Source organism: Petromyzon marinus, chromosome 28 (assembly GCF_048934315.1).
Source record: "Petromyzon marinus isolate PM22_M1 ecotype Great Lakes invasive population chromosome 28, UKy_Petmar_22M1.pri1.0, whole genome shotgun sequence".
Taxonomy (NCBI): domain Eukaryota; kingdom Metazoa; phylum Chordata; class Hyperoartia; order Petromyzontiformes; family Petromyzontidae; genus Petromyzon; species Petromyzon marinus.
The window spans coordinates 8,636,691-8,656,820 of NC_133694.1; the positions used below are offsets into that span (position 1 = coordinate 8,636,691).

Sequence of the window (20,130 nt, forward strand, 5' to 3'; positions counted from 1 at the left end):
AGAGCAGAGGTAAGTTCCTGATTCGGCGTCTCGAGCTACCGTGGAGGGTGGGGGGGGGTGGGGGGAGGGGAGCCAGCATGCGCAAACAGCGACATCTCTCCGTGTGCGTTATGATGCGAACTGTTTGGTGATGCTGCATCAGCTTTCGTGGTGCACAAGCGCTTCTCAATTTGTTTGTGTTCTATGAATAAGGAAGGGCCTTTGCCCCGAAACGTTGCATTTTTTTTTTACTATTTAAAACAATTATTTTTTAAAATTTTACAAGGTAAGGCCCAAGCTGTATAGCTCTCTTTCAGAAGCGACCTGGGCCACTGATGATAGCTCAACGAAGCGGCTTATCACGTGGACATTTATAAGCAGCCAAATACTCTAAACGCACGTCGATTATAAATGTGGAGGCAAAACACGGAGAACACGCAAACTCCAAATGTACGGCAAGTGTCAGGGTCGGGATGGAATCCACGACCTCCTGCATAACAGGCGAGGTAATTAATTGCCTCTGACTTCAATGTTTCAGACATTAGACTGCACGCGTGCATCCTCCCCAGTATGTCAGAGACTGGAAACACGCGATTATCCTAATCTGATCCTATAATGTACCAATGTGGCTCTCTCCGTAGATTGCATATCCCAATATCCTCACACTGCGCAGAAGAATACTACTGGTGCACACAGCTAGCACGCACGTAAAGCTTGGTCGCGCGACGATCAAAATTGCGATATTAATTCTCACAGCTGCGTATCCAAATTGTCAATCATCGGGGGAATTTTTTCGTGCAAATCATTGGTGACCGGGATGGAGACCATCATTAGATGGCCGCCTGGAGTCCAACCCAGAATCTCAGCTCGGCAATTCGACCTCTGAGCCACCCAGCTTACCCGTTGGGAAGGAAGAGGGTGCGTTTATGAAGGTTGCATTGATAATGAATGACGTGACAAGTTGCATTTGCCAGTTTACAAAAAGTAGGCACTGCGCCGACTAAAGACATAGCCCCTTTAACAACGTTTTGTTAGAGGAAACTCGAGAATTGCATATTTCACCTTATTGCATAACGCTACGATAAACAAAATGCAACGCAGCATAACGGGAATGCAACGTTGCTTGAGGCTTCTAATTGACGCTGCTTAATTGATTATAAACATCATCGTGTTTCCTTGCAAAATATGCTGTAGTGAGTAAACTGTAATGACATTCTGCCACTAGTATACTGCACACACACGCACACACACGTGGGCTGTTGAGATTAAGCAATGCACAATGAGAATTGTCACGATTATTCAGAACTGCAAACCACCAGAGAAACGCCAAACTTGCAATGAGTTGAGTTCTGTAGGGATCGCATTTAAATGCGCTAATGTCTTTCCATCAGAAACTCATTGCACATATAATATGTTGCCGATAATGCCACTGCAGCGTACCAGTGCCATCACAGGAGGATGTACATGATTTAGCCACGTGTGTTCGTCAACAATTGGCATTATAGACAGACAGCGCAGCATTACAGGAAATTCAATTCAATGATGAACAGCGATATGTCAACAATTCAACCGCAAGGGCTTTGGGCTGCAAGACGTCACGTGTTCGCGAGGCACTTCTATTTCTTTGCCGATGGACACGTGCAAAATACCCAACCGGAAATTGGCCATGAATCCAGGCACAGAGCCAGTGTAAAGGGGCCGTCCATAAATGACGTCACGCGAGTTTGGACTATTTTTGACCCCCCCCCTCCCCTCGTCACACGGCGTCACCAAAAGTCAGACCCCCCCCCTCAAATATGACGTCACAAAGCTCTGCCCCCCCTAAAAAAAAAAACATGCTTCAAATCGCTTTAAACTATTGTTGTCATTGTTAGTGCGTAGTTAATGTGGCGCTGCACTCTGATGTTGTAGGAGAAAACATGTATTTTAAAAGTCTATTTAATTAAGTAGAACGTGTTGTCTATATTTATTTAAAGTTGCGCATTTTGATGTGACGTCACATTTCTCACCCCCCCCCCCCCCGTCACACATCGTCACAAATGTCTGACCCCCCCCCCCCAAACCACTAGGTGCGTGACGTCATTTATGGACGGCCCGCAATGGGTACACCACAAGTCAATTGATCGGCACGTTGGGGTGCGGTGGGGGTAAATTGTGGGTACTCCCACCTCCTTCAAGACATCAGGCCTGCATGGAAAAGTAGGCCAAACGCCCTCTCGTGGAGGCCCCTTCCGGAAGCAGTGGCATGAGCCATCGATTGCATAGCTGCACCGTTATCCTCTTTTAAAAAAAAATGTCTTACGACTCAGGCAAGCAGCTTTCCTGCATAAACAACGACAGCATTCTCTTTGGTTCTATTCGGTAAAGTCACGTGGGTAAAAAAATAAAACAACAAAAATCACGACGTTTCGGCCACAACACAAGTGGCCTTCATCAGGTGAAGGGGACCTACGTGACTTTACCGAATAGAACCAAAGAGCATGGATCCTTGCAGTCACGAAAGCTTCAAATCTAGAACTACAGCATTATTATTATTATTAGTGAGCTGTCATACGTGTAGATCAAAAGTTAAAACACTGCCAACAGACAGTGGAACGGAAAGTGAAAAGGCACAATGGTGCATAGGGGTCCATTTGGTTATTTGAACATCTTTACACCAGCAATCTGGCCTGAAAGGGTACAGCCTATTCTGATGCCTCTCTTTAAAAAAACATTTTGATTGAAGATGGAAGAAGGGGAGTGCAAACTACTTTTGGACATACAACTCTGATGAATCCACGGCAGTAGCGCTGCGCTGCGATTCGAGAATGCGGACGTGCGAGATGCGGCTCGTGAAGAACCTCGCGGCGGGTCGTTGGAATGAAGAGGCAGCCAGCGCGCGAAACCGCTGCGACCAAGAGCACGAGAGTGGTTTTCACAGCGAACAACAATGAGCTGGAGGAGACGTGGGAGCAGGACGTGCAGAATTAGGATAGATTACCGCGACCCAGAATGCAAGCCACGGCAGCAACAGAGGCTTTTATTTTTACCGGTGGATATGACAAATGGTTTAAGAACATTGCACGGTGGTCCTGGGGTTTTTTTCGGTAAAGTCACGTAGGTAGAAAAATAAAACAACAAAAATAATAATAAAATATCACGACGTTTCGATCGCGACACAAGCGGTCGTCCTCGGGCGGAAAAACAATAATCCAGCAGTGGAACTGGCGAATTTCCCGATGATGCTGGATGTAATTACCAGCGAAACGTCGTACTCAAACTGTAAATGTTGTGGATTCACTCTTCAACACACCGGTGGGCTAAAGTAGTGAATTATTTGTCTTTTGTCAACGTGACACTTTTTTTGCTGATTGGCCGTGTCGGGTGGTGGAGGGTTACAACACATTTATAAATAACGCGATCTAACCCAAAAACCTTTATTATGAATAATATTGGTCGCGAAAGCCTACGTGTTAAACTAAACCAAATCAAGATTAATTGCACGGTGACATTCCATATAAGGTGTAGGCACTACCGCACGTGTGCATGCATATGGGAAGCGTGACCCGTAAACTGAAAATAAAAAAAATTCTGAATGTTGAAATCGAATCATTTTCCAGCCTTGAGAGTTAATACATCCCAGTGCATTTGGCCCCTCACTTTGTTTTTGCCAAGTTAAGCCACGGAAATTCAATGAACGTGAAATGGAATAACCGTTCGGGACGTAATGAAATGATTCTAATGCCAGCGTCGAGCTAAATCTCCTTGGGCTGATGCACTGCACACGTGGCTAGGCCGCGGGATAATGATAACTCGAGGGATGCTTCGGTTTTGCCAGGAGGGATTCAGGACAAACATGTTCTTAAGCGGTCTTAGGCTAATCCTATTAGAGTATTACAGTTGTTTTTAAACAAAACTCAAAAAGGGATAAAAAAAATAATAACATTAATATCGCGTGACACTCGTGACCAAGTTTTATCAACTGCAACGAGACAGAGGCTCGTTGCGTTCGTTGAATAACAAAATGATAAGCAAATTTACTCTAAGCTCAAAATGCCATTGAAGGTGAAGGTCATATAGCGTGTGACGGAAATTTACAGATTATTGTCAACTATCATTGACAATAATTATTTTAAATAAATGCATGTGTTGTTCCGTAATGTGTTTGTAAACTATATATTTATACATGGATGGATGCAATGGGTATGCAGTTCACACACATTACATGTTTTTTTCGACTCACACGTGAGTGCATACATAGCGGCACGATTCCCATCTTTATTTTACAGTTTTAACAACGTGCAAAACATGTCTGCATTTCATTCAGCGCAACGCATTTCATCCTATGAATGTCATTAAACTCTAAATAGCGCAAGTATGACAAGGCAGGCATTCTAAATTCTGAGTGCTACAACCGTGCATTGGTGGAAGCTCTTGCAAAATACACAAGGCAATGCCATCTTCTGGACAAAGTCAAGAGAATGATCTTCGACAACAAAGCAATCAATAAAACAGCCAACGATGAAGGGGTTACCGTACACATGTAGGTTTTATGAATTCGATTTTTGTTTCCGATGCCAAAAAATTGTAGGTCTACTTGGTACTTTTAAAAGTCAACATTTGGGTAAACTAAGCTGAGATTTTGATTTAAAGCTTTCGTCACAAAATATTTAAATCAACATTTTTTTATTGTTTCCCTTCTACGTGACTTTACCGAAAGAACCAAAAATATATAAGCTGAGATTATTACAGCGATAACAGTTAAGAATAATTTGATGAAACTAAAAGCTACCGTTTAATAAACTCAAATCTAAAAAACGATATCCTGCAGCAATGGAATGTGATGGATAATTTCATCTCTGCTTCTGATTTCTCCATAATCTGTGCTTTTTGGAGGGGCATAGGTGAAGGAATCTATTGTTACGCTCAGAGTGATGTGTTTTCAACAACTCTTTGTCGAACAAATGAATAACTGTAAAAAAAAAACATTTAAAATGACCAGACCCCCCAAAAGTAAATGTCACTTTATGCACCGGGCATTGAATGCCAATAATCATGCACGAGACAACATATAAGGAGCCAAGAGACTGACAAGAAAAGGCCCGATCTTGCGAATGGCATTACAAGGGGATTAAACTTCTTCTCTGCAGATGGAGGACGTTGATCACGCCGCACCTCGCCAAACGCACTCGTGATGCAACGGGCAAAGCCCTCTCAGCCTGCCATCTAATGCATGCCGATGTAGCCGGCCGGTGTGAGCTGACCTGTGATGAATCACACCTGTGGTTGTACAGTCTGCTGCGTGTAGCTCTGGTTGCTATGGAGAGCGAGGTGAGGTTTTTTTTTTTAATTCTAAGTGTAGGAAATGATTATTAGAAATAGGGACGCGCCCCCCAATCCCCCCAATCCCCCCCCCAAGAATCACGTGCACAGCAGGCCACGTCTAGCAGTGTGTAAACTATTCAGAGTAGGGGGCACACCCCCCCCCCCCCCCGCAATTCATATTTGGGGTGGATTCCGTGATGAGGGACTGAGCTGAGCTGTTGTGTGTGACGAGGAGGGCGATGAGGGGTGTGGGTCTGGTCATCTTTGCGGGCGTGCAAATTGCTCCTCGGACGAAAGCTTTGAAAATAAAGTGCTTAAATCTTGACCTAAAGCTTTCGTGACTGCGGGCATTCATATTCTTTGGGTCTTTCGGTAAAGAGTCACGTAGATAGGTTCAAAGAAAATCACAAAAAAAACTAATAAAAAACTACGACGTTTCGATCGCAACACAAAACGTTCGTCATCTTAAATTTTGATTTAAAGCTTTCGTGACTGCAGTGATTCATATTCTTGGTTATTTCGGTAAAGTCAACGTGACTTTAACCGAAAGAACCAAAGAATATCTTCGTCATCTTCTTTTTTTTCTGATGACGAACGCTTTGTGTTGCGATCGAAACGTCGTAGTTTTTTTTGTTGTTATTTTTTTTTGAACCTATCTACGTGACTTTACCGAAAGACCGAAAGACCCAAAGAATAATAAAGTGCCTGCTGCCGTTCTCGCAAACCTCCGGTGCTCAGCTGTCGTGGAGTCGATCCACTTCTCGGGAGGGCGGAACACAACGGCAGAGGAATCTGATCGTTGTTTCCGAACTTTGTTAAAGAAACAAATGTATCGTCTATTTATCCGACCTTTCCTCTCGTTACAATCACAGGAGGAGAGGGACAGGGAGGGGCCCGTAATACCAGCCCCAAGCAGCCCTCAACCACCAAACGAGTACATCTATTGGACTTTGCACTGCACGTCATCTTATCTTAAAATAATCTATATAGCGCCTTATCCAAGGCGCTTAACACAGAAATGACAAGAGTACATATGCATTCTAGATTTATAGCTTTCGTGACTGCAAGGATCCATACTCTCTGGTTCTATTGGGTAAAGTCACGTAGGTAAAAAATAAAATAACAATAACTTTAACATAGCCATTTCTGTGACCAGTCACAAGCTAATCACTCAGCCATTTCAATGCTAAATTCTATGCTAATTCCTTTGTCAAGGCGCTTTGTTTTCTTCTCACACAGCTTAAAGGTCGTGATCTGAGCGTGGCTTTTTTCACTCCAGCGCTGTCCTACCAGACAGTCTCGTCCCTTCACCTGATGAAGGCCGCTTGTGTTGTGGCCGAAACGTCGTGATTTTTGTTATTTTATTTTTTACCTACGTGACTTTACCCAATAGAACCAGAGAGTATAGTACATATGAATGTAATGGTAGAGATGAGGTGAATGAAATAGATGAGAGGAAGCAATGGGGGGGGGGCGGGGGGGGCGAATCTGTGACGCGTGAATTCGGTGAAAGCGAAATTGACGGCAGTGAATGATGGTGAATGGATTGAATGAATGAATGAATGGGGAATGAGTGAGAGCCATCTAATGGGAGTATGAAGAGGGAAGAGTAACGGTGGCGGTCGGTCGTGGGGTGATCTCGGGAAGCAATAAGCGAGTTTTTGATTTTTTTAGCACGGAGCGGCAACTTGTGAGTGAAGGTTGCATGCCTCCACACGATCCCCGTACAACATTCTCCCTGCAAGCGCGAGTTTAAATTTAGTGCAATAACACGAAAGCCTCCATCAATAAACGCCACCCGTCCCCACACGCTGCCACGTGCATTCTTGTATAAGGGATGCCGAGGAAGGCTATAAAATAATCAACACACAACGCTTGTTCTATTTTTTTTTTCTTCCACGGTCTGTTCATTCATTTGTAGAGGGTATTTCTCACGCTGCTATGAATAAAAATTTAACAGAATAAACATCTGCACCTTCCAGTAATGAAGTTCAACTGAAACAGGAGGATTTCTCCATAACTCCGGCTGTCACCTGATGCTGCTGCTTGTAATTACCGGCGAAACGTCGTACTCGGATGGTAAATGTTGTGGGTTTACTCTCCAACACACCGGTGTGCTGTACTCGTAACGAATTGGCACGTTCTGTTTACGTGACAAACCTTACTCATTGGCTGCGTCGGGTGGTGACGGGTTTAACGACACATTTATATGTTTACGTGAACTAACCCAAAAAAATAACACTGGGGCGGGAAAGACTTCGTGTTTACCAAAGTTCAACTTGTTTGCGTTCAGACTTTTCAAATTGTGTCAGCAAAAAAATTGCACCGTGTGTGCAACAACAAAAAAAAACCTTCCAACTTTCCACACATCGGCAAGTTAATGATGGAGCATTCGTGAATCAGTGCTGGGTGTCATCCGCTGAGTGCGCGTAACGCTCCAGGTCCCGTGTTGCCAGCGCATGTTGTCGCTTTAAGAGTTATTTTAAGAGGTGTAGGCCAGGTGGCTCAGCAAGCCAGGGCACCCGGCCTAACGTGCAAAGTGATGAATGTTATTTGGCCTTCATTCTATCCAGGTGAGAGCCCATTGAGAGTAATATCCTGTTACACAGGATGTATGACCTATGGTACAAATACACAACTCTCTTTAGATTGTTTTATTTTCAGCCCGCATGCATTTTTACAAATGTGGAGGTTTTTTTTGTCTAAAAGCAATATCAAGCACGCGCTTATGCCACAGGGTCATAAGCACGTGCTTGGTAATAAGCGGCTCAATTGGGTGATTGCACAGATAAACTCCTGTGCATCTTTGAGAATTGAAGCATCAATTTTGTGATAACTGGCCTTTTGGAAAGCACACTGCCCTCTCTATCATCCAGATGTCAAATAAAAAAATATGGCGACGTGAGGTCCTGTGGAATTTATAGAGGGGCCCGTGAACACCTTGATGATGAGATTATTGGAATCAAAATTTACCCAGGGTTTGCCTTGTTTGAGAACCATTTGTCTGGGGGACCCATCATTCGTCAGGAGATGTGTGTGTGTTTTATTTCACTGATAATTGGAGGGCAATTAATGTTTTTAAAAAGATATGCCTATACCCGTAGATGGGCCCTCAACATTTAATTACGGTAAAATTAGTCGGTAAAATATATAATAGTGGGAAGGAATAAGATCTGCAACGACCCACTGAGCGACAAGAGTCAGATATAATATTAATTCCATGACTTTGCTGCTTTTTATATTTCAAGTTAACTATAAATTAAGCAGCTATGGAGTATACATCCTATACGATTCCCCTTGGTTATGAAGCTCTGTAAACTGTCTATGAGCAATGAGAGATACAGCATCTAAAGGTGCCTTCTCCTGAATCGAGGGGCCCTCAAGCACGAATACAGAATCCCAATGATTGTAAGAGGGTCTTAATACAAAACTAAAAAAAAATATTTTACCAGAGAAGGTCCACTGAGCTGCATAGCTCTTTTTCAGAAGTGAGCTTAGCACAAATGATAGCTCAACGAAGTTGCTTACCATGTGCAAATTCATAGCAACTAAATATTCTAAACGCATGTTTCTAAATATGGAGGGAATCACCAGAGGACCCGGAGAAAAATCCACGCGACCGCGGGGAGAACACGCGGACTCCAAATATACAGCAGCAGGCGTCAAGGTTGGGATCGAACCCACGACCTCCTGCACACCTGGCGAGGTAGTTAACATCTCACCACTGCCACGCCCAATAATATTAATATCTGCTGTGTTCTCACCTCAAAATGCACCTCGCTTGCCGTGCACTCTCTGGTGACGAATGCAACTTTTAATGTAAATAAATATTGCACTATTACATGCGCGAGTTGAAGTTTCGCTGCCCTTTCTTGCAGATAGCAATATGGGAATGGCATTTGAAATTAATGGCACAAACGGACCAATACCGTTTGAAGCAATGCTTTTTTTTTTATTAAGAAAGTAATTCGTGCAGATGTGCATTTATGATCTCATATCTAACTGAGCCAGTGAAATTTGAAATACATTCTGTTATGGTTGCTAATGCTGCCATTATGTATTAAGTGCTTATTTACTGACCTCAAGAGGAAGCTGTGGTCAGGCACTTGTTCATTAAAATGATCTATAGCATCGATGTCACCAGAGGTTAATGGACTGCGATTATAAATCAAAAGCAAAGTGCTTTGTGGGGCCATGCACCGTGAAACAATGCCCAGTTCTTTGGTGGCACAGTCCGAAGGCGCAGATTTGCATTCAAAACAGCAGAGAAGTCTTAGATCATAAATATGACACACAGTTCCATTCGGGCCGATCACCCCGAACGCCTCACGATGTTGTCAGGCACGAACGTGGTTCGGTACTTGGGAGCGATACTGCCCGGGCATACCCCAGCCTTCTCCTACTCAGCCTTCTCTTACCCCATCCTTCCCCTACCCCAGCCCTCCCCTACCCCAGCCTTCCCCTACCCCAGCCTTCCCCTACCCCATCCTTCCCCTACCCCAGCCCTCCCCTACCCCAGCCTTCCCCTACCCCAGCCCTTCCCTACCCCAGCCTTCCCCTACCCCAGCCTTCCCCTACCCCAGCCCTCCCCTACCCCAGCCCTCCCCTACTCCAGGGGAAGGTTGGCCAAGGGCCATTTGGATATTTGTAACATCATTCGCTGGCTATATAAAATTATCAACTTAAAAATTAACCTGTTATATTTGGTCAAACATTTAATTAACTCGCCCCTAATGCGATGGGCTGGAACTGCCTCTCTTTGGCGAGCCGTGGTGATGATGTTAGCTGGTATTGATGATGTTGTTGCTACTCGCAACTGCTTTTCCAGGTTTGCTCCTAGATTGATTGAATTTCGAGTCCCGCCTGTGGTTGCCTTGGCAGGGCCAGAGACCAAATGATTTCGCGGGCCCTTTACGGCCCGCGGGCCGGACGTTCCCCACCCCTGAGTCGTAGGTTAAGGCTACAGTGGTGTGCAGGAGATGCAGGGGCGGAGCCACAGGGGGGGGCTGTGCTGCCCTGCAGGCTGCCACCTTGTGCTGCCCTGCAGGCTGCCACCTTGTGCTGCCCTGCAGGCTGCCACCTTGTGCTGCCCTGCAGGCTGCTGCCTCGTGCTGCCCTGCAGGCTGCCACCTTGTGCTGCCCTGCAGGCTGCCATCTTGTGCTGCCACCTTGTGCTGCCCTGCAGGCTGCCACCTTGTGCTGCCCTGCAGGCTGCTGCCTCGTGCTGCCCTGCAGGCTGCCACCTCGTGTGCTGCCCTGCAGGCTGCCACCTTGTGCTGCCCTACAGGCTGCCACCTTGTGCTGCCCTACAGGCTGCTTGAGCGGCAGCCTTTCGAACTTATCGAACTTATCGGCCACATCAGCGGCTCCGACCTATTAATAAACTCCGCGTTCAAATCCAATAAAATGTGTTTTATACATTTGTGGCGCCCATTGGGAAAACATTACACTGGATATCTCAGAATATTGAAGTCAGCTCCCCCCAAAGTCAAAATCCTGGCTCCGTCCCTGAGGAGATGGGAGTTGAGTTGTGGATTCCTGCAACGGTCTATGCTGCGGATATATGTGCGTGCTGCGGATATATGTGCGTGCTGCACCCGCTATGTGCGAAACATTTTTTTTTTACCTGTGACTTTGCTTTCATTCCGAGCGGCGAAACAGTCGCGAGAGAAAGTGGCCAGGCATGTCGAGGCAAACACGTTCTTCAGACTCAAGATTCAACAGAATAATGCTACGCATTGTTACATTCCTCAGCATGGGCTAGATGTGATTTGTGAAGTGGACGTGACATGAATTGAGGGCAGCAATATTATTATGGGCATCGTAATGCACAACGGCGTGATTGTGCCACCTTTGTCTCCAATGCGGTTTCGTTGTTTTGTTTACATTCAAATACAACCGCATAAGACCACGTTTAACATACAACCGCCAACTTTACAATGGAACATTACATTTCAACGAGTAACTCAATGACTACACAAATTGTATTTATTTATTATGAAGTGTGAAATGTATATGTTGACACAAGCCTTTGCTTTGTGTGCTTATAAAATACAGGATAATGAATGCCAATTACAGTAGTCCAATGTCCAGTCGCATTTTAAAAATCGTGCATTCATTCAAAATCACTGAGCAGGCCTTCGAGCTTGTAGACTACTATATTAACAAGTTTCCTTCTATGTCCATGCAGCAAGATGTTATTGCCGGAGAAACGTATTCACAGTCTATCATTAAGTGAGTGAACATCGAAACAAAGCATTGCATCGCAATGCCTCCAGAGCCACAATTATTTTGTTCCGCGTGAGAAATTGCGAGTGAAGGACGTGGTGGGGGGGGGGGGCCTCAACAACAGCCGAGTAAATTTTGTCAGCAGGGGCAAGGGGGTGGGATGTTGGTGGTCAGCAGCGATCCCAATGCCCGCATCGGCGATTGCTACGCAAGTAACATTTTTATTTTGTTCCTGTGCCATCCGGCCGCATGGGACGAATTTATTTCATGCAAATCTCCGATCGCCTGCGAGGGGAAGATGACACCCACGAGAAAGCGAAATGACAAACGGCTGTAACTTCCAACCACTCTGTGTAGAGATTGTTAAAGCAACTGTTACACCACACAGATTGTCACATGCGGTAGAGCGTCCGCGCCATCGGTTTGTCTTACTTTGCAAGGGCGGGGCACGAACACCGTTCAAACTTTCAGTGCAGTTCCGACAACGTTGGTACAACGGCTTTAGAGATCTTGCGTCAAGTGTTCCCGCCGCCCAGCAGTGGCGTAAACAAAGAAAGTCCAACGTGTCCTCTCGCGCCACGTGCGCTACAGGAACTATGTCTATAGTGCAATCCAGTTTAACACGTACAGCGAGGGGAAAAAAAAGTATTTGATCCCCTACTGACTTTTTTACGTTTGCCCACTGACAAAGAAATGATCAGTCTATAATTTTAATGGTAGGTTTATTTGAACAGTGAGAGACAGAATAACAACAACAAAATACAGAAAAACGCATGTCAAAAATGTTATAAATTGATTTGCATTTTAATGAGGGAAATAAGTATTTGTCGTACAAAATCAGCAAGATCTGAAATCGCTGCAACCCTCAAAAACGCTGAGATGCCAGCTAGCAACCTCAGCAAAGATGAGCGTTTTGAATTATATAAATTAAAAAAGAGGGATGACATTGTAATACTCTCAGCCGACAAAGGCAATGCTACTGTCATCATGGATAAAATAGAATATAACAACACAATTAAAGAATTACTCGACGATGGCAGCTATACAAAAATAAAAAGAGATCCCACCAACAGCATCGTCACACAAACCAACAAAATCATTTCTGATTCAACCGCATTAATTGATCAAATTAAACAGTTTTCGTTGAAACCTTCTGCTGCCAGGCCACCAAGATTATACGGCTTACCAAAAATACATAAAGTAGATACACCCCTTCGTCCCATCGTCTCTACTATCAACTCCCCCACCTACAAACTGGCTCGTTTTCTGTCTCAAACCCTGTCCCCAGACGACCTGCTTGTCAGGTTTGATGTAGTTTCCTTATTCACCAAAGTTCCTGTACCTGACGCCATCGCAATAATTGAAGACTTGGTTCATCAAGGACTAAACACTGAGGTACCCCCCTGGTGAGACACTGCTTAACCAATACATACTTCACTTGGAATGGAACTTTCTACAAACAAACTGAGGGCACCCCAATGGGCTCCCCCCTATCTCCGGTTATAGCCAACATTTCCATGGAGAAATTTGAGACTGACGCCATCCAGACTGCCACTGCGCCCAACCTTATGGAAGAGGTACGTGGATGACACTTTTGTCATCTGGCCACATGGCCGGCCTGCTCTAAACCAATTCTTCGACCACATCAATTCCATACACCCAGCCATCAGATTTACCATGGAAGTCGAAAAAGATGGCAAGCTACCTTTTTTGGATGTCCTAATAAAAAAGAGACCTGATGGTTCAATGAGCCACTCTTTCTACAGGAAAGCTACCCATACGGATGCTTACCTGAAACCGGATTCCCACCACCATCCATCACAGAAGAATTCTCTCATCAAGACTCTGTATCATAGAGCCCAATGCATATCCGACCAGGAAAACATAGGCAGTGAACTCAAGCACGTACACCAAGCTCTTAAGGCTAATGGTTACTCCGACTATACAATCCGCAAAGCTATCACTCAAACCATGAAGAAGGACCCTCTTGAGGAGCCTTTCAATACCACCACTTTACCCTACATTGCGGGGATCACAAAAAAGATCTCCAAAATGTGAATAAACACAAGATCCAGGTCCGTTTCAACACATTACATAAAATCCGTGATCTGGTTCCGTCTGTAAAAGATGTGATTCCGGACATACAGTACCCTGGTGTCTACAAACGAAATTGCCTCTGTGGTAGCAGTTACATTGGAGAAACCAAACGACATGTCTTGGACCGCATTCGTGAACACAAAGCAGACCTTAAACACGGTAGGACTAACACCTCGGCCGTGGCAGATCACTGTTATAATTCAGTAGGCTCACATGACATTGACTTCTCCAAGACAGAGGTTATTTGTAAGCCATCTGGCTACCATGAGAGATTCGTTCAGGAGGCTATCCACCTATACAAACACAGAGACAATTTCAACCGAGAAGATGGATTCTGGCTTAGCAATCATTGGAAGGATTTGATACACCATTTCGGGTCTTAATTGATTGTTCACGCTTACGGTGGCTTTCAGACAGCATACATTATTTTTCGTCTCCCCCCTCCTCTTTTCAGAACATAGATAGACTCGTCCTTCTAAACAAACTGTCAAATCGCTGCGCGTGGCGCTGACGTTTTTTTATAAATAAATAAATGCAAACCGCCACTTCTTTCAAATGTTTCTTGCCGTTGGTTTTTCACACCTGATGATGACCGTTTGTGTTACAGTCGAAATGTCGTGAGAATTTTTATGTTATATATATTTTCTTATTTTATTGTTTCCCTTCAACGTGAAGTTTACCGAAAGAACCAAGAATATGAAGGAAACTGTCATTTTCAACAGACGTTCGCAAATGCGACCATTTCATGCACCAGACATTCTCAATCTCGCGTACGTGGCGCTTACTTCCAAAGTCCGGCAATTCATTTCCCCACGTTTATAGCAGTTTGCACTTAATTTTTTGTTCACAGTTCCACTTGTGCAGTGTAGCTGTCGTTTTTCAACAAATATTCACGCGTCCAACCTTCCTTTCACGTATCCGCCTAACACCACAGTCCCCAACGGGTCAGACATGCAACTTTGTACCATGCGAATAAAACATATACACATACACACACACACGAAAATAACAAAGACAAGGAGCGCATAAGGAATCGTCACCGTCTTACCGTGAAAAATGCTGTTGTCGGACAGGAAGTGCCTGGAGTACCGCGGAGGGGACAGAGCTCCAGGCGTCTTCCCCGAGGCCCTCGTGTCGAAGCCGCTGTCGGACGCGGCCTCCCGGCCGGGGTCTTCGTCCTCCGCGTCCGTGGGCGAAGTGAGCCGCCCGGACGGCATGGTGGCCCTGCGCCGCGCAGAGGGCCGCTTCGGGGCGCGGGCTTCCTCGAGAAAAGCCGTGAAGAGATTTTCATCCGAGACCATCTTCGCGCGGTTCGTCCCCGCATCCTCGCTCTTGAGGGCCATCTCTCCACCTCCTCCGCCGAGGGCCTTGATTTAGTTTCGCACGTACGAAGGGATTCGAATTTCCGCGAAAAAAATGTGATTCTAATGTCGACATTAACCGAAAAGCTGGAATGGAAAAGTAAACGGAGATGTTTGACTTCGCATCTGCAGGGCTCCAGGAAAAAAAAAAAACACCGAAGGGCCGGCTCGTCGTCGTGTGGAAGATTGGCAAAGGCTGCCTGCAATGGCAACCTGGAAGATTAGATTTGTGTGTAATCCTAATTCCTGTTGCTCAGTGGGCGCCAAGTCGTTAAACCGGGGGGAAGGAGCGTCGAGTGGCACTTTGGTTAACTGGAGCGGGCACTAAGCACCACGGACGATGACAAATGCGGACGTAATCCAAGCAGGTTGTCTTGAGCCGACGAAGAAGCTATCACGGTCGGTCGGCAGATTTCCCGACGCTTACGCCTGATGGTGCCGTGGCAGCCGCTGGAGCTGGCCTCGTTTTGTTTCTCGCTCAGCAAAACGAGCGACAGCTCACGCAGGGGGCCAAGCAGCTCCTCCGACTGATGGCGACGTGGCCGTCTGTCAAACACACACACACAGGGAACGCAATTAAGTCGGTGGTGCTACGTACATGTACGGAGTTTGTTTTTTTCAATCCTAATGTGACGCAGGACTCGACCTGCAAATATAAATAAAAACTAATTGTGAATGAAAATGCCAGTTTTGCTGAGTGGATGTATTGCATAATTCCTTTGAAGTAAATACAATTTTACATCGAATTTTTTTTTTAAACCACAAAATTAAAATGCCGATGAATGAATGGACGAGGAAGACAAAGAGTTGTACGCATTTTGATTTAAAGCTTTCGTGACTGCAGTAATTCATATTCTTATCTCTTTCGGTAAAGTCACGTTGAAGGGAAACAATAAAATAATAAAATATATATAAAACAATACAGCGTTTTAAAATAAATAAATTAATGCGGACCGACACACCTGCTTACGACCGTTTGTGTTATGGTGGAAACGTCGTGATAATTTTTTATTGTTTTATATATTTTATTATTTTATTGTTTCCTTTCAACGTGACTTTACCGAAAGAGCTAAGAATATAGTTGTACGCATTTCAGACGAGCCAAAACAAATTGCAATCCAATGGCTAGAACGTGCCAGAAGAAGAGACGAAAGGCACATTGGCAGGAAGGGGATGAACATGGAAGCGCCATTACGGGGACAGAGAGGGCAGGCCTGGAGAGAGAGCTGGCTCGGAGTGGTGAGTCACGATACAAAGGCCTGTGGAGTCATTGCGGTGATGGCCCCAAAGAGGAATGAGTGGAGAACAATCCTGAGTGAGAAAAAAAAGAAGTGTGTGGGATATCAGCAGTAGTTGTCCTCCAGAGTAGCCGTAGGAATGTGGACATGCCACCACTGGCCCAGTGTCCCAAACAAGTGAGCACCATCCCATACTTGAACAAGCATACGCTTTGGCGTTTGGCTGCAACTCGCATGCAAATAATGCTTACACGTAAGCCAGCGATGGGCTTGGCTCACTTTGCCATCAACTTCAGCGTCACTGTTCCAGGTCGGTGAATGTTTATGTGCACTGATACTGGGGGCCATAGAGTCGTAAGTGTTGAGCAAGAAACTTGAAGTAATTTAGAAATGTAGGCTGGGCCTGTGCTATGAGTTAAACCAATCGACCTCCAGGATATACTTTTTTTTGTGTGGGGGGGGTCTAACTTAACAAAATAAAAATAGACTTCAAAGATACTTCTGTTTATAAGCACAGACTCAGTTATGTTTGTGGTGAATTTCACATTTAGAGCCTTTCTAAAACAACACTGGAATTGACATCAGTCTGTCACCCACTCAACTATGATCATCTTTATGCATCGCATGTGATTAGAATTCTTGGTCGACTTACATGAAGGGTAGGAATTAATTTAATGCAAATAATTGATCTTTTCTTATTAAGCCAAAAGACAGAGGCGATATGAGTTAGAGATGTATATGTTATGTTTGTGTATGTATGTATGTATATATGTATGTTGAACTTATTTCGCACCGTACATACCCAACCGTGCTAATCGGAGGTGAGGGAGGACAACACACCAAACACAACACACTAAACACAACACACTAAACACAACACACTAAACACAACACACTATATACAACAAACACAACACACTAAACACAACACACTAAACACAACACACTATACACAACAAACACAACATAACAACACACCATACACACTAAACACAACAAACTAAACACAACAACACTAAACACAACAACACTAAACACAACAACACTAAACACAACAAACTAAACACAACAAACTAAACACAACAAACTAAACACAACACACTAAACACAACACACTAAACACAACACACTAAACACAACAAACACAACACACCAAACACAACACACCAAACACAACACACTAAACACAACAAACACAACACAACAAACACAACACACTAAACACAACACACTAAACACAACACACTAAACACAACACACTAAACACAACACACTAAACACAACACACTAAACACAACACACTAAACACAACACACTAAACACAACACGCTAAACACAACACACCAAACACAACACGCTAAACACAACACACTAAACACAACACACTAAACACAACAAACTAAACACAACACACTAACTACAACACACTAAACACAACACGCCAAACACAACACGCTAAACACAACACACTAAACACAACACACTATACACAACACACTAAACACAACACACTAAACACAACACACTAAACACAACAAACACAACACAACAAACACAACACACAACACACTAAACACAACACGCCAAACACAACACGCTAAACACAACACACTAAACACAACAAACTAAACACAACACACTAAACACAACACACTAAACACAACACACTAAACACAACACACTAAACACAACACACTAAACACAACACACTAAACACAACACACTAAACACAGCAAACTAAACACAACACACTAAACACAACACACTAAACACAACACACTAAACACAGCAAACACAACACACTAAACACAACACACTAAACACAACACACTAAACACAACACGCTAAACACAACACACTAAACACAACACGCCAAACACAACACGCCAAACACAACACACTAAACACAACACACTATACACACACTAAACACAACACACTAAACACAACAAACACAACACAACAAACACAAACAACACACTATATACAACACACTAAACACAACACGCAAAAACACAACACGCTAAACACAACACACTAAACACAACAAACTAAACACAACAAACACAACACACTAAACACGACAAACACAACACACTATACACACACTATACACAACACACTATACACAACACACTAAACACAACAAACCAAACACAACAAACCAAACACAACAAACCAAACACAACACAATTAAACGCAACACACTAAACACAACACACTAAACACAACACACTAAACACAAAACGCTAAACACAATACGCTAAACACAACACACTAAACACAACACACCAAACACAACACGCCAAACACAACACACTATACACAACACACTATACACAACACACTAAACACAACAAACACAACACAACAAACACAAACAACACACTATACACAACACACTAAACACAACACGCCAAACACAACACGCTAAACACAACACACTAAACACAACAAACTAAACACAACACACTAAACACAACACACTAAACACAACACACTAAACACAACAAATCAAACACAACACACTAAACGCAACACACTAAACACAACACACTAAACACAACACACTAAACACAACACGCTAAACACAACACACTAAACACAACACGCCAAACACAACACGCCAAACACAACACACTAAACACAACACACTATACACACACTAAACACAACACACTAAACACAACAAACACAACACAACAAACACAAACAACACACTATATACAACACACTAAACACAACACGCAAAAACACAACACGCTAAACACAACACACTAAACACAACAAACTAAACACAACAAACACAACAAACACAACACACTAAACACGACAAACACAACACACTATACACACACTATACACAACACACTATACACAACACACTAAACACAACAAACCAAACACAACAAACCAAACACAACAAACCAAACACAACACAATTAAACGCAACACACTAAACACAACACACTAAACACAACACACTAAACACAAAACGCTAAACACAATACGCTAAACACAACACACTAAACACAACACACCAAACACAACACGCCAAACACAACACGCCAAACACAACACACTATACACAACACACTATACACAACACACTAAACACAACAAACACAACACAACAAACACAAACAACACACTATACACAACACACTAAACACAACACGCCAAACACAACACGCTAAACACAACACACTAAACACAACAAACTAAACACAACACACTAAACACAACACACTAAACACAACACACTAAACACAACAAATCAAACACAACACACTAAACGCAACACACTAAACACAACACACTAAACACAACACACTAAACACAACACGCTAAACACAACACGCTAAACACAACACACTAAACACAACACGCTAAACACAACACACCAAACACAACACGCTAAACACAACACGCTAAACACAACACACCAAACACAACACGCTAAACACAACACGCCAAACACAACACGCTAAACACAACACACCAAACACAACACACCAAACACAGCAAGAAATTCTCAAGAAATGAGTTACGAATCTAGATGATTTTAAAGTGCACGGCTCCAGTGGGTTCCTAACATCAGACGGAAGAGCGTTCCAGACGGCCACCGATGGGCATCTCAATGCGCGCGATGCGGCGACCATCTTTGTTCGACGGCGAGCCAGATCCCGCTGCGGCGAGGATGTCCTGAGTTCACGTGATGGTTGAGGCCCCTTAATGGGATTAGCGAGGTATTTGGTGGTTCGTTTGAGGCAGGCGCTCTGCGTGGACACGAGTGTGACCTCAAATCCAGATGAAGCTGAAACAATAGGGGCAAGTCTCCTAAATCCCACTCTGTCTACTCAGCAGCATAAATGGGTTAACCACAGCTGGTCAATCAGCAAAAGTGGCATTTGTTAGGGTAA

At 44.0% G+C, this 20,130-nt stretch overlaps 1 protein-coding gene across 5 annotated transcripts in view; it reads right to left on the reverse strand.

The window, feature by feature from the left end:
- PLCH1 (phospholipase C eta 1) overlaps positions 1–20,130 on the reverse strand; it is a 348,896-nt gene that overhangs the window by 314,513 nt on the left and 14,253 nt on the right. For all 5 annotated transcript variants that reach the window (XM_032962321.2, XM_076070313.1, XM_076070315.1 and 2 more), the window contains one exon: positions 14,657–15,515. In XM_032962321.2, coding sequence (XP_032818212.2) covers positions 14,657–14,951 — 295 coding nt within the window. In that variant the 5' untranslated portion in view covers positions 14,952–15,515. The remainder of the gene's footprint in view (positions 1–14,656; positions 15,516–20,130) is intronic.